Source organism: Xyrauchen texanus, chromosome 4, assembly GCF_025860055.1.
Source record: "Xyrauchen texanus isolate HMW12.3.18 chromosome 4, RBS_HiC_50CHRs, whole genome shotgun sequence".
In the NCBI taxonomy this organism is placed as follows: Eukaryota; Metazoa; Chordata; class Actinopteri; order Cypriniformes; family Catostomidae; genus Xyrauchen; species Xyrauchen texanus.
Genome location: NC_068279.1, coordinates 7597174 through 7623773, shown reverse-complemented (window position 1 = coordinate 7623773; position 26600 = coordinate 7597174). Strand labels below are relative to the sequence as shown.

At 37.7% G+C, this 26600-nt stretch overlaps 1 protein-coding gene across 1 annotated transcript; it reads left to right on the top strand.

Moving 5' to 3' along the window:
• The first annotated feature begins 248 nt into the window (after positions 1 to 248).
• On the top strand, positions 249 to 26036 carry LOC127642954 (max dimerization protein 1-like). The gene is made up of 6 exons (XM_052125424.1): positions 249 to 1442; positions 2144 to 2243; positions 11299 to 11328; positions 18326 to 18440; positions 18811 to 18970; positions 21382 to 26036. The coding sequence occupies exons 1-6, from the start codon at positions 1376 to 1378 to the stop codon at positions 21576 to 21578; spliced, it is 669 nt and encodes a 222-aa protein (XP_051981384.1). The 5' UTR covers positions 249 to 1375; the 3' UTR covers positions 21579 to 26036.
• Positions 26037 to 26600: the final 564 nt, after the last annotated feature.

Sequence of the window (26600 nt, the reverse complement as noted above, 5' to 3'; positions counted from 1 at the left end):
TGGCGTTAAAGTTCTACCTAGTTGCACCATTATCTAGCGGAATGGCATTACAGCGGTCATATATTCACGCTTTAGAATGCCTCTCTGCCATTGGTTTTCGTCAGCGACTGTCTGTTAGATTGTCAGACAAAGCCTCCAATGAGAACCCTTCTTCCGGTTTCGTCCGTCCAATAGAATCGCAGGTTCCCCGAGTCCCTGACAGGCGTACAGAAACATGACAGCAACTAGCAAACATCTCATCTGCCTGGCATAACGACGTTATGGTTTCGCTAGCTGCGTGTTTTTGTCCTATTTTTGATTAATTTTCCGCAGTTGCACACAGCCACATATTAGCATGTGCAATTCGAGCTGTTTAATAAGTAGCAGGACCGTTTGACACGCTTAAAATATCGAAACCAGCGATTGTTTGGACTTTTTATGAGGCCGTGCATTCGCCCAGTCACTATTTTTCAACGCTTTTTTTGTGCATATTTTTCCTCCTCTTTATTATACAACAGACTATTGCTTACCACCTCGCTGGCTAGGCATATGAAAATTTACGGTTTTTATATATATTTATATTAGCAAGGATTTTGTGTTGACATTTGCTTGTTTTCCTAACGCTACCAGCACAGCAGCAGCAAAGCTGAAACATAATAAGAAAAAAACAACATCACCAGCTGCTCAAACACACCTTTTTTGTCAGATAATCTAATCTGGCAACTAGTACCCTCCTCAGATCAATCTGACCGAACTGTCAATCTGGTATTTTTGGTCTATTTTTCCAAGCTCAGCGATGCACATTGGTCTCTAGTTAGGAGCTTTCGAATTCAGACTTTCAGAGCCTAAAACTGACCAAGCGCCGAACTAAAGCTATAATCTATAAAAGTCTTTAGACCTTTTTGAGTGTCGCCACTTACATGGTTTTAGGAAGAGTTGCCCTGATTTTGCAGATCTGGAGGTTTTTGTTGGGCGCGTTTTTTCCACGGTCGTGTTGCACTCACATTTTTAACATTTGACGTTCGTTATCTAGTCTAATATGAGCAAGACTTTTTAATATTTTTTCTTTTGAGGCAGCTGAGGGACATTTTATTCCTTTTTTTTTTACCATCCAGCCATTTGGAAACCAGCGTTAGATATCACGGCCGTGTTTATTTGTTTATTACATTTATCAATACGCCATTTTTGTACACATTTTTGGTTTTAAATATCAACAAGCTCCCATTTCTAAAGATTACCCCTCGCTGCCTTGCATAAAAAGATTTTATATAGTCGTCTGTCTGTATTTTTATTTTTTACTGTCTAAAAGAGGAAGAAGCGTGAAGGAACTCAAGGCTGGTGCTTGTTTTTTTCCTCTTTTATTTCTGACACGGATCGTCATTTTTAATCACATAAAATGTCGGCGATTGAAAAACTGCAGATGTTAATCGAAGCAGCTGAATATCTTGATCGAAGAGAAAGAGGTAAAGTAACGTGTATATATATTCGTTAATATGCAATATAAAGATACATTTTTGCATGCTAATGAATCTTGACACTGTTGCTAAGGCGCTCGTCTGGTATGAAGAAAATAGATAGGCGTTAGTTCTGGGACTGCCTATTTATTTGATGCTAAGAATGATATACAGACGCTTTTTCTGTTGTTGTGACATTTGGGGAAGATCAAGGCATGAGAAGTGGCCACTTCTGCTGTCTGAGTCTGTGCGCTTTCCAGTAACCGTACACTTACGTTTTACAGGGGACGTGTATGTGTTGGTCAGGCTCTTTTGGGATATTATCCAGTGTTTATGACATAGATGTGTTTTAATGGTGCATATGTAAAATGTTTGTGTTCATATGTGGGGCTTAAATCCATTTTCAAGCACTGCTGTTGGTTTGTACTGGAGGGTTTCCTGGTGCAACTCCCCCTCCCATCTATCTGTTGTGGTTCGGCTGGCTGTTGGGTTTACTCCAGTTCATATGACATCATTGACCCAACAGCAAGATATCTGTTTAAAAAAAAATCATCCATTTGAATGTATAGCATCACTTTATCTGCTTTTTGGGTTTCATTTCTCCAACTCCTCAGCAAATGGTCAACGCTTATAATCAATCGCTTTGATTTTTGGATAGTCAATGTGCTCTGTGGTCTAATGAGCTTTGCAATGTCTGTTTGATTTTGCAGAAGCGGAGCACGGCTACGCCTCTATTTTACCATTCACCAGCAACAAAGAGAGGGATGGCTTAAAACGAAAAATGAAAAGCAAGAAAAACTGCAGCAGCAGGTATGCTAATGGAACCTCACGACCTCAAGATAATCACAAAAGACCTATTAGTCACCTTCTGTACTGTATGTACAGTCACTTCTGTGTGATTGGCCCTGTGGTGTTTGTGTTGCTGCTCAACAGGCAACAAATCAGTAGGGCATTTCAGACACCTCCCGAATCCCCATACACCCTGTTGCCAGGAACGTTCGGTAACATCCTTGATTCACGCATCTCTTAATAGGACCATGTGTCCCATGAATTATTTCCAAATCGTTGGACTTGCACATATCTGCACCGTGTATGTGCGTGACACAAACACACCCACTGATTCATCCGTGTGCAGATGCAGTCAGGAAACGCCATCCCACATTTAACACGGAGAGAGACGTTCACTCACGCTGCTCGTTTTCTCTCTCTGTGACTCTCGCCGCCCACAGTTACCATTTACTCACTCACTCACTACTCAACACCTCAGATTTCATCACTATCATCCGATTAGCACGTTTCGAGCTGTCTTTCATCTTCCTGTGGATATAACAGGATGCCTGGAATCGGTTTTTAGAGTAGTGCTGATTAGGATTTGGTTTGTTGTTAAATGGTTATTAGCACTTATTAACAGATTGTCACAAATTTTGTCCGTTTATAGCTATTGCCAGCGAGTCTTGATGCCAGAATGCAAAAAATCATTCATTTATTTGTAATGATTGGTCGGATCATTCAGAAGTGAAATCAGTCAAACATGTGAATGTTTATTAAAATAAAAATACAATTCTGTCATTTATTCACCCTCTAGCAAAATGTACTTGAAAATTTGACAAACATTCTGAGGTACAAGACTGTGAACTTGCCATCTTTCACAAGGGCACAAACTACAATCCAAGGAAGCATTGCTAAAGAAATAATCCAATATAAAATGGTGGAAATATACAAAACTATCAATTTTACTTTGTTGAATTTAACTTAAATATATTTAGTTTATTTCTAAAGATTTTGATATATACAAATAAATAAGTAGTTTGAAGGAAGACTGACTCGTTTGCATCATTCACAGTGCATCATAGGAGTGGATGGTCGCTTCCAGGTTTGTTTGGCGGGCTTTCTTGGCATTGTTTGGTGGATCTCTCTCTGCTGGACCATGTGTATTGTGTTGTTCACCGGGATTTTTGCTATTAAACTATATTTTTAAAGTTGAAATAATGCTTAATGATGTCTTCGACAGAAGTATATACCATCAATGAACAACCTCGTATTACAAAGTAGGTCAGTTTGTAAGTTATCGGTAGAAGTCAATTTGTCAATGGAAGAAGTGAATGGGATTTTTACTTCTGGATCCTGACTGTTGTGCTCTATATCTTAACAGAATTAAAATGTTTGGGCGAAATAACCCTTTTACCATAGTTTCACATTTGTTGATATAATCTATTTTGAATGTGGGAGTAATTACCCAGAGCAGAAGACATCAGTATAAGGCTACATTAAGATAATGAATATTCTAGTTGTGGGTTAGCTTTTCAGTTCTCTGATTATGACCTGTCTTGTGTAGCTTAAACTCCATATTCTGTACAATATTTATCCTTTGCTATTACACCATGTCCTTACCTGGTAATCACTTCCATGCTTATCCTCCTAACCAGCCTCAACAAGTGTGGCGTTGCACTAGGTAGCCTTGCCCACAATGAAATCTCACATTTCACATAGCTGTATATTAAAAGTATAGTTCACTCAAATATGAAAATTCTCTTATAATTTACTCAACCTCATGCCATCCCAGATGTGAATGACTTTCTTTCTTCTACAGAACACAAACAAAGATTTTTAGAAGAATATCTCAGCTCTCTAGGTCCAGACAATGTAAGTGAATGGTGGCCAGAATTGTGAAAGTCCTAAAAGCAGATAAAGGCAGCATAAATGTAATACAGTGGTTAAATCCATATCTTCAGTATAGATATGATAGGTGTGGGTGAGAAACAGATCAATATTCAAGTCCTTTTTTACTATAAATCTCCCTACCAGTAGGTAGCAATATCCACCAAGAATGTGAATCTGCAAAAAATTTCATAAGAATAATGTGGAAGTGAAAGTAGGGATTTATAGTAAAAAGTGCTTTTTGGAGTTCAAAGATTTGGTCACCATTCACTTGCATTGTATGGAACAACAGAGCTGAGATATGCTTCTAAAAGTTTTCAGCAGAAGAAAGTAAGTCATACACATCTGGGATGGCATGAGGGTAAGTAAATGATGAGGGGAATTTTTGGGTAAACCATTCCTTTACACATTAAATATGTTCTGATTGGCTGTGCTTGTAGGGTGTTGTGCCATATTTCCGCTCTCTGTGTGGACAGACAAAACTTTCACGCCATGCCTGGTTAGGAGGCAGTATTACTCTGAATCTTGACTGGTCTGATAAGGGCAAATAGATGTTTAGGGATAGCCACACTTTATTCTTGCACTAAGAGCTGGTCTTTGTAACTGTAGCTGAGTGACAGCACATGTAGCTGTCATACTCTGCATATGATACTGATTCATTGCTACATGGCCCCTCATGAACGGGTCAGCAACGGGTCATAAAAGTTGCTGCTTCTGAATCATATAGACAAACCATTTTTGGAACATAACCTTGGATTAAAAATTTAGTTATTGTGCAAGTATGCTGGTTCAAAGCAAGCAGAAAACAGTCCTTTTATATATGTCAGGGTGTTTGTGTGGCTTGTAACTGTATATATTTGAGAATATTAAGGCCTAACTAGGGTAGCACAGGGTTTATAGCTATTTATGTACAGCCTTATGTTATGTTTAAAGGAAACTGTTGTTTAAATGTTGGTTTAATTTGAAACCATGCAGGTGATGTGCCATCAACTCATATTATATGGGGTCATGTTGTGTCCACTAGAAGAGGCTTTGTTTGCTAAACAAGTTCATAAGCCATTTCTAAGACTGTAGCATTACCAACCATGTCCATACTCCAGAAAAAGCCAATATGAGTATAGATAAACTTCACATTTTCGAAACTCTTTAGTGTAAAATGTCTAAAGTTGTTTACAGCTTCATGACAGTAGAACATATTTATTGCCAGTACATTTTTCAGGTTTGGCAAGTTAACTTTGGATCATATATGTATATGGTTCTCTCTGTCGCTCCTATGATAACTCTTTGTAGTTGTGTATTCATGGGTAACTACTAAAGATATGACATTGCATATTTTCATATTTAATTTGCATATTGCATATGCAATGCAAAATGATTTTTTTTCCACAAACACTCCTCAATCATTAGCCCATGAAAAGCAAGTGTTGGAAAGATAGTGGGCGCAATATAGACTGTCTCTAATAGAATTAGTATTTTTTTCACAATCCGGGTACATTAAACTTGCCTCAGAAATGTCAGACTTGTGTTTAAAATCTTCCTAGATGTTTTGTGCATCAAATGCATAAAGATGAATCCTCTGCACAGCAACCCACATTCACTACCCCAGCACTGGTGTTAATGCATCATGCATGAAACGCTTTGCTCTGTATCTGTGCTGAATAGACTCCTCGCATCTCTTCAACTGCACAACTGGATCATTAGACGGTTCTCCCTGTGTTCGTTCACACAAGCTGAAAGTGATTCAGTTGTTTGAGCTTTGTGTGTCCAATCGATGACTGATCTTGGACAGTGAAAAGCCATACATGTCTCAGGAATGTAATTTACGAAGTATATGTTTGAGAATGTTTGTGTTCTGTGTAACCTTTATTAAATATAGGTCAGGTGGATCTCCTATCTAGAGAATCTCCCTGCAAACCTGCTTTTCCTGCATGCTTTTCCTGATGGATTGTGGGGGGAAGGGTGACATCGCGTGTCCCTGTGTGTATGTGTGAGAGAAAGTGAGCGTGGTGGGCTGGTGCCTTCCTCTCCCCCTCCCCCTACTCTTCTGCTCGATCCAGGCAACCAGCACAGCTCGAACACCCCCATTATATATATATGACGGGGCTCCTCCTCCTACCTCTCGCTTACATTCAGACAGTATGTGGGCTAATGCAATTAACAGCAGCTATGGGTTCTCTTCTTGTTCCTGTAGGAAATGAATGTGTGCACTCACTGGTGCCTTATTTGATCTTCCTGTATTCACTGTGCCCACTGCACAGTGTTCTGATGGCTTGTGGGGAACACAATGTTTTGTTATTAGCTATCATAGTGTGGATTGGATGTAAATTATATGCAGCAAGTCCGACAGGACAAAATCAGAATCAGAAGATTCTGGACAAAATGTGTTCTACGATGCAGTAGTGTGAATAAGGAACTACTTTGACCTTTTAGTTTTGCAACAGGTGGCCTGGCAAGTACAGTAGCACTGACGGGAGTCGACTCGGCCTTACACCGTGATACGGGCTGTTATGTCACTGGTATCTGTCGGTGCCCCACACCCAACCCCCTGAAATCAACCTTATGAGCGAGATGCCAGCCAAGCAGTTAATCTGATCTCTTTACACAGTGAACTAATATGGAAACACATTAGAAAGCTTGTTTATAATCTCTTAATTTCAGCCAGCCAACATCTAGAGGTGTGAATCTTCACTGGCCTCACGATTAGATTCCGATTCAAAGGGTAACGATTCGATTATAAAACGATTCTCGATGCATCTTGTCCTTCAGTTTCTTTCTTTTTTCAGTTTCTTCAAAATGTATTTTTACTCTTCTTTTCCCTTTCAGCTTTTATTTAACAGCTGTTTTAAAAAATCAGAACGAGTCACATTACATAAACTGGCATTTTACATTCAGTATGAGCTGTGAACAAAACATGGAACATCAACAAGATTAAATAAATGGTTCTATAGTTTAGAATTATATCTTAGTTTTTCAGTTTCTTTCTTTAGAACCTTATAAAAAATCTCTTAAAATCACAAGAAAATAAATATTGGTTCATCAAAAAATGCAAACTATGCTGTGTTATTCATTTTCATTTTTAAGCACAAATGGAAGTTGCTGGTCTAGGATGAGCGATATATCTGCTTCTCTGAGAGTGCAGCTGGCAGCTTCTCCTCTCCTCACCAGCTTCTCCTCTCCTCACCTGCACAGGTGATTATTAAAGTAGTTTAAATAGCACAGTTGTTGCTTCAGAAATTGATCAAGTGTCTCGTATGCACCGTTCCATCTGTTTGCTTTATGAAATGGAGAGCACGCAAGAGTAGAGAAAGGCATAAAAAAAAAAAAAAAAAGATTTAAATGAAAACATCACCATCATCTCCCGAACCGCTGCCTCGTCATTATTTTCTTCTGTTTTCCCCCGTTGTGTGCAAATTGGTGCAATAATGGGTGCGAGCTCGTCTTTCATGTTGTTTGTTGGCTTGTTATCACGAATAAACTCTCCTGTTGCTATTTGCGTTGGTTTGTGAAAGAATTTCGGGATTGTAGTTTCATTCGGGCATAAATGGACATGTGTTTGATACAGACATGTGTATGCAGTTAACTCATCTTTGTTTCAACATCTGACTTTGGCACGCACGCCACTGTTCTGCAGTGATTTAAACTGAACGATTCTCTTGAGAAACGATTCAGAATCCTTTGAGTATGAATCGCGATGCATCGCTGAAATGATTTTTCCCCAACCCCTACCAACATCCAGTGTTTTCAAAGAATGTTGAGCAAGAGCTTTTTTAAATGTTAAACAAATTTAAAGTGACTATTTAGTTTCTTAAAGGTTATAGTTCAAAATTCACCATCAAATTTACTCACCCTCATGTTGTTCCATAACCGTATGATGACCGTTCTTCTGTGGAACTCAAAAGTAGATATTAGGCAGTATGTTAGTCTCAAGTCACTATTCACTTTCATTGCGGTCTTGCGATTGGTGACTTAGGCTGTCGGTGTTGCTAACATCTCATTTTTTGTTTCAACGAAGAAAGAAAGCCATATGGGTTTGGAACAACATGGGGTTCTGTATATGAAATAATATTTTTGAGTGAAATATAACCTTTAAGATACAAGTTCCTGGTCTTATTTTTTGGTGCACGTTGATGTTTGTTTCAGTAATCTCATCAAATTATAATAATTTGTTCCAACTCTGAAACTAATTATCTTTTCAGCTGACTAAATTGTCTTATTTTGGACGTAAAATGGGTTGCGATTGCCATTTCATGTTGACTTTTGACTGTCTTCATTTATTCATCCTCATGTCATCCAAAACGTGGTGGTGGCAGAGTGGGCTAAAGCACATAACTGTAATCAGAAGGTTGCTGGTTCGATCCCCACAGCCACCACCATTGTGTCCTTGAGCAAGGCACTTAAATCCAGGTTGCTCTGGGCGGATTGTCCCTGTAATAAGTGCTCTGTAAGTCGCTTTAGATAAAAGCATCTGCCAAATGCATAAATGTAAATCCAAAACCTTTATGACTTTTTCCATTAAAAACACATCAGTCACATTCGCTTTCATTGTATGTAAACAAGAGCTGCATCAACATCCTTTAAAATTTCTCCATAGAAGAAAGAATATATAATGCGAGTTGAGGGGTAGCATTGATGGCAGATATGTTTTATCCTTTGGTGAACTATCCCTTTAAGCTCAAAAGAGAATTGTTTTGAAGTTTGACATCTACTTGCATTCAAAATAGGTACATGGTGTGAGACACTGATATGAGAAGATATCCTCTTCTCTATTTGGGGGTATTTTTAGAGTGAGGGTTACTGCACAGGGGGTCATGAGGTCAGTTTGAAGGATGGATGAATAAGGGAGACAGGATACGTGCCTTCCATTCTCCATTTTCGTGGCCTAATGCATTGCAGGTTCTGAAACATGAACTAGTGCTGTGTGATCACTAGTAGGACATGTTACATTCAAAGTTGCTGGCTGTGTATGTTTGCTTATGCAAATTAACATTCTATATGCACTGTTTACAAAGGTTAGATTTGGTCCATTGATTTGATTTGACAAGTGGTTTCCATGTTTGCCAATATCTGATAAAAGTTTCACTGTTCGTATCTCTAAATGTTTGCGTTGTATAATTCCAGTTCTATTGTTAGCAACAATGCAGTCGAATGTTGCATTTTCGATTGCTGTAGTCTTAAGTTTAGACTCAGAAATCGTAATTACAATGCAATATGCGTTCAAGTGATTTAAGTTGCATTAAAATGTATGTGTTGGCAATTTCATTCTCTATTTTCCAATTCCCAACAAAGACAGGAAGCTTTTCAGTGCAACAACAGCTAAATTCAAATAAAAGATGCACATTAGGGGTGTAATTGTTGCTTTATTGATATATTTTATAATTCTCGTGCTGCACACATTTGCACAAGAATGTTACCTTATAAACTGCCTAAATTTGTATTTTCTGGAAGGCTTAATCACTTTTCTTCATCATCAGTATATAAAATGCTTGCAAACTAAATTGAACAGTCAACATTCACAATTACAGCTTATGATCAATACCAGTTTGCTTTCACAATGATTCTTTAATTGTCACTTAGAAAGAAGGGGACTCAAATAACAAATTCCCACATGTAATTAGGACTTTGGTGATGTTCATATGCGCTCATCTCGTAATTACGATCATTCCGACATGACTTGAAGGAAGGATTGAACTGTTGAGCAGTTATTTTCCTCATCTTTTATTGTGGCTTCCTCTTTGCCTCTCTTTCACTTCTCCATTGATCTAGTAATGGTCTCTCTCTAACATTACTACCCCCCACCGTCGTCTTGTGTCTCAGGCTTGTGTTTCTAGTTACTGTTGCTAAGTGGGGCTGAGGGCCTGAATGTATTTTGCGTATATAGCAAGAGAGAACATTTGCAATCAGCAATTAGCATTTTGGCAACTAGTGCATCCACTAAACAAGCACGGGGCCCGTAAAATCCCTCTGCCGTTGTAAGGTTTCCTCCTGTGCAGCCTTTTCACCAAACACACACCAGTGTGCCTTTGTGCTAAAAATTCAAATCAACAGTACACACAGGAGAGTGCACACAGGACACTCTCAATGTGCCTTTTAAACCTAAGAAGGACTGTGATGTTGGATGTATAGCCTATGACACATTAAGCCACGGTGCTTACACTAAACGGTTGATGTTAGTTTGAGTCTAATTTGCGTAATTTCTCGATATTGTTCATGCTTTTATTGTGTCTATTAATAAAAGGGTCAAAAAGGCCAAATATAAAACTTCTGAAGAACATTCGAGTGATGCTTGCTTGCCCATGCAAAACATTTGCTGCTTGTAGTTGTTGGTGGTTGCTGTTGGTGGTTGCCATAGCATTGATATTCAGTTGCTAAGGTGTTCACTAAGTAGTGTTTTTTTAGCACATTGTGCTTATTTCATGTGCTTTCTTTCATTGTTAGTCTGTGGGATTTCTTCAGGGCCGTTTCTGAACATATGGGGCCCTAAGAGAAATTCTACTTGCAGGCCCAGAAACTCTGACTTCTCGTTGATGAAAAACCCTTTGAGCATACCTATCAAATCTAGCTACAACTCTTTCCTTGCAGTTACATTCTCCCTTCCCTCTCCAGCCAAAAGGGAGGCCCCTAAAACTGTCTAATTGACTACTCCCTGAGTCTTACTCACAGCTTTTAAGAGATATATATATATATATATATATATATATATAAAAATGACCTTATTTTGCAGCCACTTATACCACCCATAGCTAGAAATGGCCCTGGATTTCTTCACATATTTGATCATCTCCTTTGTCAGATTGCTTGGAAATGTAATTGCACCCCACTCCTCAACAAGCAGAATGATTTCCGGTTTCATTCATGTATGTTGCACAAACCGTTATTCACCAAAGTTTAATACTTAAGGCCAAAGTATAATTGGTGCATCCATGTTGCGGATCGCTCCGCGCACAGTATGCATGATGTACATTTTGTCATAATCCAGACCGTGCAGCCTGAACGTGGTCAGAAGAGTATACTCACAAATGTGACCAGGTGCGAGGCAATCTGGAACATGCAAAAACGAAGGATACCTGGGCCTTTAGGATTAGGGGTTTGTTCAAATCCCTAATCCTACACATGAGTAATGGTAATAGTGATGTTTGCCTTTATAAAAAAACAACTAGGACAGTTCATTCATATAATCTCTCTTCTCTTTTTCTTTGTGCTTCTACAGGTCAACGCACAACGAGATGGAAAAGAACAGGTATGTATGTGCATATAACCTTAATGCAAGTGTCACATTAATTTACTCTTATCTGTAAAATTGCAGGATTATAACTCATTACACAGTCATGATCTTAAGATTAAATTTCTGTAATTGAAAGTTAAATGGCCAGGGAATGTGCCTAATTTCAGTCATCTCGGAGCCTTCTCTTATCACATTTTTCCACTTGCACCTAGATAAAGTTAAGTGATAAATATTAAAGTAAGTCAAAAGAGCAGGGTGGCCAATAGGCTGATACAATGCCGATATATCACACAATTTATTGTAGTAACTACAAACATAAAATTGCTAAAAAAATAATTAGGATAAACTCTTATTTAGCACTATATTTACTATATTTCACACAACACTAAAAAAATAATAATTTATTTTAAATGGTAGAAAGCAGTTTCTTCAAATTTCTGTTTAATCATAACATTTTTGGTATTTTATTTGCACATGAAGATATTGTTAATATATTAAGAAGGATTTAACAGTACTTGCAGTAGTCCAGCAACCATGTATGGCTAAATTGTTTCTTCAAACACATCAGCATTTCTTGTCATGTGTCACTCCGACATCTTACATGTCACCTACCTTTTGCAGGTAGATGAGCATAATTGCTCGTGCATGAAATACATTTGGATGAGGAGCTCGTGACCTGGATTGAGCCACGTCGCTTTTTCCGGGTGCGTTATCACACCCTGGGTGCACATAAAAAAAGAAAAAGCTCTTAACAGCTAAGATCTGTAGTTATTGGGAAACAAGGCCCAGGACTATATGACTGTGCATGTCTTGGAGAGGCGCTTTCATTGCACTCATGAACAGCAGAGCTCACGGCGCACATATAAAATCAGACGTGTATTGGTGGCTTTTCTTTCAAGCTTTGCAATCGCACAACCCACACTTTCTGCTGGAAAATTATCTCTTGGAAGTTTTAAACGATCATGTGTTGGTGAATGGTGAGACACACGACAAGCCACTTGATTTTAAAAAAGAGCCAATTATGGCTCACGAGCCATAGGTTCCCGATCCCTGTCTTAAGGAAACTGGTCTCCGAACAGTTTGAAAAGAACCTTATTTTAACCATACCTCCATATGCAGCCTCCAGAGGCAGCGTTTTCCTGGTTTCGGATGGAGCCTTGAAGTGCCACCTGTGCGAATCCAACTCAAGTCTCAGATTCCTGACAGTTTAAATGGCCTGGTTTGCCTGCTTGGATTGTTACAGAGTGGCCATCATGATTTGTGAATGAGAGGAACTTTTGATCCTAATCCTGAAGTTTTTGATTCTGGCTGATAGAATACATGCTCCAGAGGAATATATTAGATGAGCGCTCGACGGGAAGAAAACGCTGGATTTTCGTGAACATCTGTATAAACGAGATATCTGCATATTTGCAAAGAGAATATAATAGTTTTATTGATATTTGCCTTTTATCATTAGAAAATTTACAGGGAAATGTTGAGTAGAGACCGTTTGAATACGTGCTTCACAGGTGAGGTTTACCGATATATTGATTTTGCCATTTAATTGGCACCGATAACTGATTTCTGGAACTACCTGTTATCGGTAAAAAAATATTCCCTTTGCGTCTGGTGCTGTAGTGGTTGGGAAGGGTCCACTGTCCACAATATAGAGGATGAGAGCGGATACAAATCTCTTCACTGTTGCCTTGTGGTATTTTTTTTGACACTTGTGACTATATTCTGCTTGGAGCGGAACACTTCAAATGCAGATTTAAATATCATCAACTAAAAGATACATATCAACTAAAAGATACACTACAGTACACGTCATATCATTAGAAAGTAATTAAATTGTTGACTAGATGCATGCATTATTGGATAATACATGCCATCAGGCTTAGCAGTGAGCAAATCCAGGGCGTCTGGACTCTGACTTTTAAACTCCTAACAATGCACACAGCTATAGTCACAGTCCCCAACCTGTCTGACACCAGCCATGCTTTGTAAAGCGTGCCTCTTTCAGCACACATCAGACCAAACTCGTGCAGAGATCCGAGGTCACGGAGCTCCAGACAACTTATCAGCTGTTCATTTGTGAAAGCCTGCTTTCATCTAGTAAAAGTAACGAGAGACTCCCTGTATTTCTTCTTTTGTTGCATACTGTCTAAAAATGGAGTCTGGGGCCGATATTCATACAGCAACTCAATTGGGAGTGCATTTGTGATCCAGATTTGGATATATGTGAAACAATTTCTGAATTTAGAGCAGCTGATGTAATGATTTACATAGTAGTGAAGCTGAATAAAAAAAAAAAAAAAGGCTAGTAACATCCGAGCCATGGTGCTGCATTTAGCGAATCTGGCTTGCAACTTTTCCTAATTCTGTTCCCAACCTCTCTAGCTATCATTTCCTATTCTGTCTCACTGCCTCTTACAAAATAAAGATTAACATAAAAAACTAGAATTTGACATTCACTTAAGATGTGAGTGGTGCTTACCCATGCAGACGTTGCCATGATGCTAGTGTGTTGTGGGTGTTTTCTAGTGCATTGCTATAGACCGCAACAGTCCGGTTCCGGGAGTACAAATCCTTTTAATTTTCTCCGTAGATGATCTGATTTTAACGATAACTTTTAAGCCTTTGAAGACACACCTACCATGAGCTCCGAGGTTGTTAATAGGTGGTATATGCTTCTGTTGAATCCATCAGTCTGTGGTATTTCTAATCTTCATTTTTTTAAAAAGCTTGTTTAATAGCAGAATTCCTGGTAAATGATAGTTATGGCTCTCTATTGTGAGGAAAATATACTTTGAATTAAATAAGCTTGCACTGAGAGTGTGCAGTCTTATATTTTTTCTTTTGAGAAGAACTACACTACCCATGATCCTTTAGAGTAAGTTCTACCAGTCAGAGAGTTGCAGCAAAAGTGCTTCGCAGTGGCTGCCCTCTTCCATGATGCACTGTGAATGACGCAATGAAGTTCGTCTCCAAACTACTTATAAATTTGTATATATCTTGATATTTGCAATAAAATTTAAATATTTAGTTTCTATACTTACAACAATTTGAAATCAGTAGTTTTATATATTTATCAGTTTTATTTTGCTTTGATCTTTCGCATTGCTTTATGGGATTGTAGTTAATTCCCTCATTTAAGATGTCAAGTACACATTCTTGTACCTTTTTGTCTTTTTGTCAGATTTTCAGTTTTGTAATGTTATGACTCACCTCAGAGTGGGGTGGTTTGGTTCATGGCTGAGAAGTCTTTCATGAAGATGTTTATGAAATCCCTATGGAAAACATCAATAGGAAAAACACTTCCGTAATCAAGACTGCTGAAAATGTTGACGGATACTTGTTACATTACATAGGGGGATTGCAAGGGGATTCCAGGTGGATGCTATGGTGTTATGGTGGTTGTTTAGTGGCCCACCAGCAAGTCTCTATAATATTCTGGTGTTTTCTAGTTCTTTTCAAAGGTTCGTAACACGTCACCAGGGCAAACTTCCTACCGGTTGATAAACACCTTCTTACTGTCATTGGTCCACTTCATTGGGAGGTGTGACCTGGAGACTTTGAGTCCGATATCTATTTCTCGTTCAGTCAGTTAAGATCAGTCAACATGAACACACTTTCACACAAATCTTTGCTTTAGTATCAGTGTCATCATAAATGAAAATAACAGTGTAAACTGCGCATATTATGGCTGCTTATAGCATGTTAGCACCTTAATTAAAGCGTAATTAAATCAGAATGTAAACAAGAAAAATTATGCATTTTCTACTGCACATATACTGTATTACTTTAAATCATCATTAAATGGTAAAAACAGCTTCTTTTACTGATCTTGGGTGAATTGTATTAATAGAATGAGGCTTGTAACACATTTTAATGTCACATAAGTTAAGGATTTACATGTAGTCTTGTATGTCCTCATTGCCTGTGTCTGAATGTTGCACTGCTGTTTTGAACTTCTTTTACCGGGGCCTGACTGCTTGTAAAAGGTATAGCACACAACCTCTCAACAAGATACACAATTTGAGGTACTGTGTCATTGACATCTCTAACAAAAACAGGATAGGATAAGACCTCAAATACAAGCAAGGTTAGGTTTGCCTGCGAGAAACAAGTGTTTGCTCTAAGATGGACCTTGCATGCGCATGGCCTGTTGGTCTTGGGAGAGAGGTTTTAGAACTGTAACCTGAGCTGTGGGCTGTCGTGCATGCCTTTGCACGTACACCTTCTCCAGCAGAGTTAAGACAATTACTCAGAGGTCAAAAGTCAAAGAGCAGGAGGGGATGGTGATTTATGTTGAAAGTCATATGGCTTGAATAGGGGAATGGTGACCTGCTTAACCTCAGATGTTCAGAGGTCCCATTTAATGGATCACGGCAGTATAAATGCACAGACCCTGTTGAGAAGACACGCATATGTTATGTTTTCGATGCTGGTGTCCCAACCAAGTTTTTACAGGGATGGCTTGCCCAAAAATAAAAAAATTACTGTGAATGTATGTCATTATTTACTCAACCTCCTGTTCCAAACTCGTATGACTTTCTTTTTTCCATCAAACACTAGAGATGTTATGGATCAGTCAGCCTTAGTCACCATTCAATTTCATTGTGTGTATAAAACAACGAAAGTGAATGGTGACAGACTAACATACTGCTCTCATTCATACGTGTTTGGAACAACATCAGTGTACATGATGACAGACTTTTCATTTTTGTGTGAATTATATGTTGTAACTAGCTTAACCTGCAAGACTTCATTGGTCAACCTACTTCATCTCTAAGGCCCTGTTTGCTACTGGTAATAAGATGCACTATGGGTGATCCGTTTGAAATGGGATGATGCTAATAACAGGTGTACACCTGTCCAAAACCTTTTGAGATTTGTACACATTTCTTCACGGAGGTGGTTTAATGTGGTCGGAAATGCATGTGACCACATTGGGCTCGTAATATTAATGCTCATCTTCTCAAATGCATGTGAACAGCAGCGAAGCACTGCCTACTAACCTGTCAATCAACCACTATGCTAAAACAAGATTTTTTTAAACTTTGCTGCTAACATGCAGTTTTGAAAGGAAATAACCATCCAATCTGAACATTTTAAAAAGCAAAAACAAATACGTGCACAAGAACTTCATAGAACTTGTTCAGTATGCCTGATGTCAACATGCAGGGATGCAGACATGAGACACTGAAGCTCAGTTTATACATGTGCGCCACTTAAATAACTGAGAATTCAGTTTTTTATTCCCATTTCCTTTTCTTCTTCTACTTTTTACACTTAATTATGCAGTAATACAATGACTTAGTAATTGATGTACAGTATGTCATCATGAATTCAGAGACTCTTCCCTCAAAATCTGAACATAAGTGGTCAAAAATGATGCATATTACAACCAGGTGGAAACTGAGATTTATCTCGTTTGTACACTTGTGATCAGATCGCCAAAATGTGATCAGATCACCCAAAATGCATCTTAATCCCAAATTTTGCTATGGTTGTTCACCAGATAAAGCAACACTAACCAGCCTAGACCAGCATGGAAAATGTATTAAGTCTTTGCAGCAGGGGTGGTCTCCTTCTAAAACCCCACTCGGAATGAACCCGAACTATGAATAACTTGCTCCATAGAACAGGTCACCTTCTAAAACCCCACTCGGAATGACACCGAACTGTGAATAACTTGCTTCATAGAACAGGTCACCTTCTAAAACCCCACTCGGAATGACACCGAACTGTGAATAACTTGCTCCATAGAACAGCTCAGAAAACAGATGACAAAGTGAAACTAGCCATCAACCCTGACCCGTGCTACAACATGCTTTGTGAGTAAATGTTGGACAGCGCACGCAGTCTGTATTTGTTTAACAAACACTTGGCCACTTGAGTTATGTCACCACTTCGGTGGTGGATTCTAAAGTTATGTAACAGGATTCCTGCCCTTCAGACCAGGAGATTAATGATTAATGTTCAGACCATTGCTTTTCGGAAAGCAACAAGCAATGGTCCGAACATAACTCTTTGTCTGGGTGTGTTCTTTAGTGCTTGTTTACGTGTGTACATGTGTGCTGGAGAGGCAGGTGTACACACATCCTGTCCTTTACCTGTCTAGTGTAGTGCCGTCATTGCAAACAAACCTGTCGCAAACGCATTCAAGCTTTCGTTTAGCTCATATTCGTTGTCCATTTAAAGCGTCCGCTTTATTAAATGGCTTCTGTGGCCTTGAGTTACAACAGCAATGTTGTAGATAAAACACGAGTAGATGTGTTTCTTAAATGCCTGAAAAAAACTAAATGCTTTGTTCCATATTTAAGTATGGAGTGTAGATTTGATGTGAAATAAAAAAATATATATATCATTTAAAGCATTTTAGCATAAGGTTGCAACAAAACAAAATGTGGAAAAAAATGAAGGGGTCTGAATACTTTCAGAATGCACTATATATATATATATATATATACTGTATATTGTAGTACATTAGTCATCAAGTGATTGTATCAACACAATACCAGAATTGCTTATTTTACAAGAACAAACAAATGTATTGAAATGTCCATTAGATTAATGTCAGACTTCTATTACAAATAAAATTATTCAATTGCCATGTTGAGAATTCCATACAGTATTTAAGCACTGCCAAACATTGGTTTTGCTTAAGGACCCAGATTTTACATTGGACATCAAGTGGTGACCCAACAATGTACCAAAATTAAAGTTACCATGAGTTGTATAGAACCAACAATAAGCAGAATTATTACAATGTCATAGGCTGATATATAAACAGTAGCAAAAGTTTGATTTACCAAATATTCCATTAATATATTAGTCATATTAAGTGACCACAGTGAAGTATTTTTTTGGGTCGTGACTTGCCAGTTTGCCCATTGTTGTCACATTTTTCTTATTTTGATTGGTTGTTTCTGTTGATTTTGCATATGGAAAGTTAGTGTTGTAATTATATTGGTTTTATGGAACACCCTCTCTGTCTCTCTTTTCTTAACGTCACCCCACCCAGGAGGGCACATTTACGACTGTGTTTGGAACGCTTGAAATCTCTGGTGCCCATAGGACCAGACTCAAACAGGCACACAACCCTCAGCCTACTTATGAGGGCTAAGGAACACATCAAGGTATGTGTGTACATTCTCTAGGTAGTTAATTGTGTTTGGATGAATGAAAGCACAGTAAATTCTTGAAAGACCCAAACATATCGATGTGATATTAAAGCAATAAGTAATGAGAGGTCAAGTACTACAGTGCTTTTTAGGAATGACGCTAGGTGGAGTACCTTAAACTCCCATTACTCAATTAAGTTTATTTATAATAACTATCACAATAAACAATTCTAATGTCTAGTTATATAGATCATTAGCCTAAATGTATGGTCCTGCAGTGGGTGTATATCATCTAGTTCAAATGTGGCTTATCCAATCGGATTTTAGAGCCAGAACGATCCGTTTTATAATAAACTTCTGAACATGTCTGTGTGTGTGTCTACAGAGGTTGGAGGAGAGCGAACGGAAGGCCCAGCACACTATAGACCATCTGCAGAGAGAACAAAGGCACCTGCAGAGACGTCTGGAGCAGCTTGGTGTGGAGCGCACACGTATGGACAGTATGGGCTCCACCATCTTGTCGGACAAATCCGACTCCGACCAAGGTGTATATATACACAGTTATGAACAATGTGTGCCTTACTGTTTTAGATAAATTGAACTGTAGCAGAGGACTGACAGAATCATAACACTTTGAACCCTGGTGCTCATGTAAGCAACGTAAGTTCCAAACCCATATGACTTAATTTCCTCCTTGAAACACTAAAAAATATGTTAGGGAGAATGGTAGCCTCAGTCACCATTCACTTGCTTTTTATGGACAAAAGATGTAATGAAAGTAAATGGTGGCTGAGCTTAACGTTTTGCCTAAAATTTTCTTTTGTGTTCCATGAAAAAGTCATACAGGTTTGGTAAAACATGAGGTGGATTAAATTGACAAACGCCACAGGTTTAATCCCAGATAGTGGCCGGCAATTAATTTAATTAGTGGAAATAAGATCTGGTTTGGACAAAAGTTTTAATCCAAAGGTGAAAACAGCCTTAAAAGAGGTAGAACAGCTATACATAACACGGAAAAAAATGTATTACAAGAGATGACATTACATGTGTTCATATGCTATCACTTGACAGTTCCACTAAGTGTTCTACCAGTAGATGCTTTTGATCTTTTATAGCATTGTTGCATTAAACACCAGGCATTTGACTTTTAATTAAAGCACTTTGAGAGTGTTTATTGCTATTTAGCACAAAAAATTGTTTTAGATCTGGATGTAAATGTAAAGCTATAGAAACAAAATATAGAACTGAACTGTTTGCTATACTGCTCATTTAGTAATTATATATTAACTAAGTTCATAAAAAAAAATATTAAAGTATTAGTTCACCCAAAATGGAACATTCTCTCATCATTCATACACCCTCATACCATTCTAGATGTGTATGAATTTCTTTATTCAGCAGAACATAAATTTAGATTGAGAAGAATATCTCAGCTCTGTAGGTCCATACAATGCAAGTGAATGATGATCAGATCTTTTGTAGCTCCAAAATCACATAAAGGAAACATAGAAGTAATCATTAGACTCCAGGGGTTAAGTCCTCTTTTCACTCTAAATCTTCACTTTCACTTTTACATCTGAAAGTCACATGTGGTGCCTGTTTAGTTTCACTTTCACATCTGAAAGTTAAAGTGGAGATTTAGAGTAAAAAAAGGATTACTTTTATGTTTCCATTGTTGGAGCTGCAAAAGTCTGATCACAATTAATTTGCGTTGTATGAACCTATTTTTTTCTAAAAATCTTTGTTTGCATTCTGCTGAAGAAAGTCATAAACATTTGGGATGTAAATTATGAGAATTATAATTTTGGGGTGAACTGTTCCTTTTAATTATAACACTTTTTTATTTATTGATTTTATTTATATACAATTTTTACATTAACTTGAACGCAACAATGGCAAATAGAAAGGTTAAGTAGGTACATGAGAAAATATAGCAAGCCTATTCTTTCAAAGAACCTTTCTTTTAAATTAAGATCCCATTTGATGCTGCTAAGATCGTTTTTGAAATACCAAGAACCTATGAAGCTATGAAGAACCATTTTTGATTTCAAAAGGTTCTTTTAAAGGTAATAGGTTTACTTAGAAATATTTGTTATTCACATACACGTTCACTCCCATGCAAATTGTCACATGCTAAATTAGTGGAAAAACAAAGTGGAAGTTTGGTAATCACAAAGGAAACCCACATGCTTTTCACGAATTTCCCAGAATTCACACAAATAATAGTCTTCAGGAGTTTGTTTTGTATATACAGAGGCCTGTCCTACAAACAGATGGTATGTAAAAAGAATGTAGCATGCAGAACCATGTGTGAAAAATATGATGACATCATCTTTAACACCTAAATTGGAATGTTGCCATGGAGATAATGGGCCAGACTGACTAAATGGTTCACCCTTTAAAATGCACATGAAAATGTTGCAACCTTAACAAAGATCGATTGAAAACACGTTTTCAAGCAAATTACATGTAGCGTCACTTGAGTTCCACACAATGTTGAATTCTGTGCATGAAAAAGGATCTTGTAAAAGGGATAGTTCACCTTTTATGATCTTTGTTCTGTGGAACACAAAAGGAGATCTTAGGCAGAATGTTATCCTCAGTCACCATTTACTTTTATTGCATCTTATCTTATTCCAAATGGGAAAAAAAATAAACATTTGTTCTTCATAATCTTCACCTATGTTGCACAGGCTTTTGGATCATGTTAACAATAGCCAAATAACTATTTAGGCATTGTTTTAAGCTCCATTCCGGTATTAAAGACCCACTTTTCACGATCCTATCAATTCCTGATAGTCTGTTTCACTTTTAAAAACATTCCAATATGGAAGTAAAATGGGTTGTGACTCCTATTTCATGTTGACCTCAGCACAAATGCATGACTAATGTAGGATAAAGAGGGGAATGTCTGCCAAACAATCCTAATAATTTTTTACATGTGTTTGCTTTACAGAAGAGGAGGCTGACGTTGATGTGGAAGGAACAGATTATCTGCTTGGAGATCTAGAGTGGAGCACCAGCAGTGTAAGCGACTCAGATGAGCGGGGAAGCTTGCGAAGTAGCTGCAGCGATGAAGGCTATTCCAGTGCCAGTCTCCGTCGCCTCGCCAACCCTCAGGAGCAGTGCCCAACCCTGGGCTGCAGTCTATAAGAGCACAGCCTCCCATTGGTTCTCAACCACTCATCTTTCACCACTTCAATCTCCTGTCTGGTCCTCCTCTTATACTTAAACAATGTTTTCTCCTTTGTGACCAATGATCTTGACAAAGACCAAAACGGAAAACGGTCTTCATCAACTTCCTTTGACAAATTCATGGAGTTTAGCCAAGTGGAGGAAGCACGGAGAAAGTATTGGAGTTTGGAGGTGGTATCCACCAACCAGACCTCATTCATGCAGCACTAATTGGGAGAAGAGGCGCTGCCTTCACCACGCAGACCTTCTACACTGATCCTAACCAATCCCCTTGCACTATGTGTTTCCACTGACCAATCACCAGTGGTGGAGGCAGAATATGAGCCTGCCGTTGTCCAATCAGATATTCCCACCCATCTGCCTTCCCTCCCTCCCCTCCATCCCAGCCAATTACGGAGAGAGGCACTTGATTGGGACATTCCCTCCCCAAAGACCCTAAAAATACCCTTAAAGACCTCATAAGCCAGATGAAGAATGTGTACCATACAACACCGACTGCCTAGTCAGTGTCACACTCTTTGGGACAATCGCACCCAAGCGATCCTTCAATCAGACTGAACCGTCCAGTAGACACAGAGATGGGTCAACTGACAAGTTACCTAACCTACCAGAGTATGGTATTTTGCACTTAGATTACGGTATTTGTAGGAGTTGCCTTTTTACACTCATCTAAAGAAAGTTTTGCCTCATCCCACATAGTAATTAAGAACAGGATTTGGGAAAGCTGCAAGATCTGAGCAAAAGGGCTACTTCTACCGTACAGGCAAGGATCGCTTTGTGTCAAGATGTGCTGTCATGTCGTTTCATTTCAGACGTCTCTTTGAAGGGACTTGCAGCTATTGTAGTGATGTATCAGGCGTAGTGCTTTAGCTAGTCTTAAAAGTATCTACCTGCACTGTCTAATATCCGCCCGCCACTCCTGTCACAGCACTGGGACATGTTTTTTTTACACCGCGAAAATTGTCTTAATCAGAGTTTTTCTAGTACATTTAACTAAACATCCTTAAAACAAGAGTTTTATTGAGAAGCAAAATGATATTTAAGGTCTTAATTTCTGAGGAATCGAACTAAATTTAGTAAGGTTTATGCTAAAAAAAAAATAAAACTATTTGCCAATGGGGTAAGAAAAAATGACTTCAAAGGGGATAGTTTATTTTTTCTAACTCTGATTGCTAATTTCATTTTTTTATTTTTTTCGAGTGTAAGCATAAACATCACAAAATGTTTGAGTTCTCTGAAAACAAGACATAATATATTAAAGGAATGTTCTTTGTGGCATAATGTTGATTACAAAATAATTTGACTTGTCCTTTGTTTATAAAAAAAAAAAAGAAGCAAGAATCATGGGTTATGTTCTTACAATGTAAGCGGAAGGGGTCGCTCCATAAACATTAAAAGACACACTGTTTCAAAAGTATAGCCACTAGACGTAAACATTATACGTTAACATGATTATAGTGTAATAAAATCACTAATCTGTGTGAAGTTATATCCAATATCACAACTTTGTCGTCTTGACTGCTTAACACTGGTCAATCCTGTAATCCGGTAAGTGCAGGAGTGCCGGTATTTTCATGATTTTTTGGTAACAATTTACAATAAGTTTCTATTTGTTAACATTAACAATTTACAATACTTTTACAGCATTTATTAATCTTGGTTAATGTTAATTTCAACATATAATACATTTTTTAAATCAAAAGTTGCATTAGGTATTGCACTGAGAAATAACAAACTTACAATAAACAATTGTATTTTTATTAAATAAATTAACAGATTTTTAAATGCTGTCAAACTTATATATTTGTAATTGTTCATGAGTCCTAGTGCATTATCCAATGTTAGCGAATGGAACCTTATTGTATATAACTAAAATCATATCAGTCAAATCAAACAGTGTACATTTTAACGTTTATGGACTGCCCAATTCACTTCTATTGTAAGTGCCTTACCACAACAGCACATTTTTGAAAAAATTTTTTATAATAATATATGTGTGTGTATATATATATATATAATTTATTTATTTTTTAAATGAGGGATAAGTCAAATTCTTTTCTGGTTATCAACAGACACAAATGCGATCAATTGAGCTTAAATTGTATAAAACCCTGAACATTACTTTAACTCATTTTGCTTCTCAAGTAAATATCTTGTAAGGAAGAAGAAACCATTTTTACTCTTTTTTTTTTGCATTTTATACCCTGCAAGCACTCACAGTAGTCATGCTGTGCAAAATCATCAGGGCGGTAGCAATACACCCTTCAACTGGATTTACTGGTGGATTCCTGACAAGCTAAACAAAAAAATTAAGAAATCCTAAACGAAATGTCTCTTTTGTTATTGTTTTCGTTTTTTAAGCACACGTTGTATTTTTAGTGCCCTCTCTACCTGCCACCTTGAATTTTACTACAACTGGGGGCGACGCAACTGAAAACCTGTTTTTGTGTAGAATTGTTTGCAGCATGAGATTCTTTGAAGGGTTTGTGGGTGGGGTTTATGAGATGGGGGTAGAGAGTGGAGATGGGGGAAATCTGGATCTCAGGTGTCTCTTCCTCTCTAGGGACAGTGGCGTTCTTTGTGTGTATGCGTGTGTGATGCATCCTTTTTGTTTATTCTTGTTTTCTTTTTGGTCTTGACTGTTTAGCCCAAGCAGTACAAGGGCGATTCTACAAGCACATTCCATGATAGAGCAGAGCAATGGAGGTTGTGTTAATGCAATGACTGTAGACACTGATAGAAAGGTCTAAGGCTTCAGATTACATATGAGCGATGGACCCTCTGTGCTTCTGCACCATCAAACTCATTGTAAGAGTGTGTGTGCGCATTGTTCCTCTGTGGCTGCAGCATTGCAGTTTTACTTCTGCACCTATCTATTTACCATTTCAGCTAAATGTAGTCATGATATGTATATAGTTAACAGACAAAAGAGAGATATCTACCCTATATGTACGTATATTGACAAAGTATTTATATTTGATCGACATATATGTTCAAACATAGACTATACTGTATATATGAGAATATATTTAATAAGTAATTGCCTTAGTTGCTTTCGTTCTCCTCCTGTTAGTTTCAATGTGTAGTTTGATTTGCACTCTATATAGATTTGTATAAATATATATATGCTAATGTTTTACTCATCCTGGTGCTCGCAGAGCCAAAAAACTTTCATTATATTTTTCCTGTGCAAAAGTGAAAATATGTTAACAAAAAAACAACAAAAGAACAAACTGAAAAAAAATTTAATTTTTAGAGTGTTGGTGCCAATGCGATTGTGGGAAGTTGGAATGAAAATGATTGTTAGACGATAGATAGTTGCCTAGGGAGAATGGAATTTGTTCCTATAACACTAGTGATTAAAAAGTTTGTTTTTTTTTTGTGGGTTTTTGCAAAGGATTTGTATGTTTGAATGTAGTGTCAAATTTTCACCACTGTGGCATTACAAGCCAACATCAAAAAAGAGAGTTATTAATATAGATGCATCATAAAAAGATCCTTTGAAACGGAACAAAAAATAGGATTGTTCATTTTTAACATATGGAATGCTGCTGTTGGGTAGTTTTGAAAATGAAACTAAAATCCCAAAAAAGATGTGTGAGCTGTAGCCATTAGAGCATGGTGTATTATGGAAATTAGGGTGGGGTTGGATAGGGTGGTGTATGTATATATACATGCTTGTTTGTGACGCCACTGTCCACAGACAGAGAGAAAGGGTTAAATTTTTCTTTTGTTTTAATCTTGGGAGGGTAGGGAGTTCAGGCTGTATGCCTTTTTGCATTAATATGCTTCTTTTGTCCCCCAACCCCCTCCCCAAAACCAAGAGTCTGTGTTTTTACTCCTCTTACGTCGTCTTCTGTGAACACCATCTACGGGACACAGCTACCGTGTTATGCTACGAATGTTATGTGAAAGACTATGGTGCTGTCACACACCGATGTGAATTCCTGCTATAACACGAACCCTTACTTTGTCTCGGCACGGCGCTTATCACAGTCAATGATGTCACCATGGGCTACTTTGATTTGTATATATGGGTTATGTACCGTACATTGAGTACAAAATGGCTAAAGCCTTAAGACATCCAAATGTGTGGAAACCACAGATGTTATCAGAAACTGACTGCAAACGTGGTCTTCTGACGTGACCCCATCGCCAGTCATACCCAATGATCGTGACTGCAACTCAGGTGGTTCACACCTTTCCAAATATACATTAACATACACATGCACACATATTCATCCTTGAACACATACTGCCTCTTGTAAGCTAAACAAAAGAGGTTAATGTCTGTTTTACATCCAATCAGAAATGGATATTTGTATGCTGTTACTTTTTAAAAATTGGGCTACTTTGATGTTGACTGGTAAATATGTGGTTTAAAGGAATGAACTTAAAATAAAAAATAAAAAAAAACTGAAAAATGTTGGCAGGTTGTTTCTGTTTGCCAGGGATGTCTAAAAATGAAGAAAGAAAACCTATATTTGTTATTTTGACTAATTTGCTATATTTTTTAAGGGTCCACCCAAAAATAAAAATTCCCTCAGCCTTTTCTCACCCTCATGCCTTTCCAGATTTGTATGACTTTTAGATTTTTAGAAAAATATAGCAGCTATGTAAGTCCTCACAATGCAACTGAATGTGAACAAAACTTTATAGGTCCAAAAAGCTCATACATCCATCTTAAAAGTAGTCCATACAACTCCAGTGTATTAATCCATGTCTTCAGAAGTGATATGATAGGTGTGAATGAGAAACATAAATATTTAAGTTCTCCTTTACTATAAATTCCCCTTCCTGCCCAGTAGGTGTGATATGCATGAAGAATGTGAATCCTAATAACAAAAGAAGAATCTGGAAGTGGGGATTTATAGTAAAAATGTATTTAAATATTGATCTGATTTGCACCCACACCTATCATAGCACTTCTGAAGACATGGATTAATACACTAGAGTCATATGGATTACTTTTATGCTGCC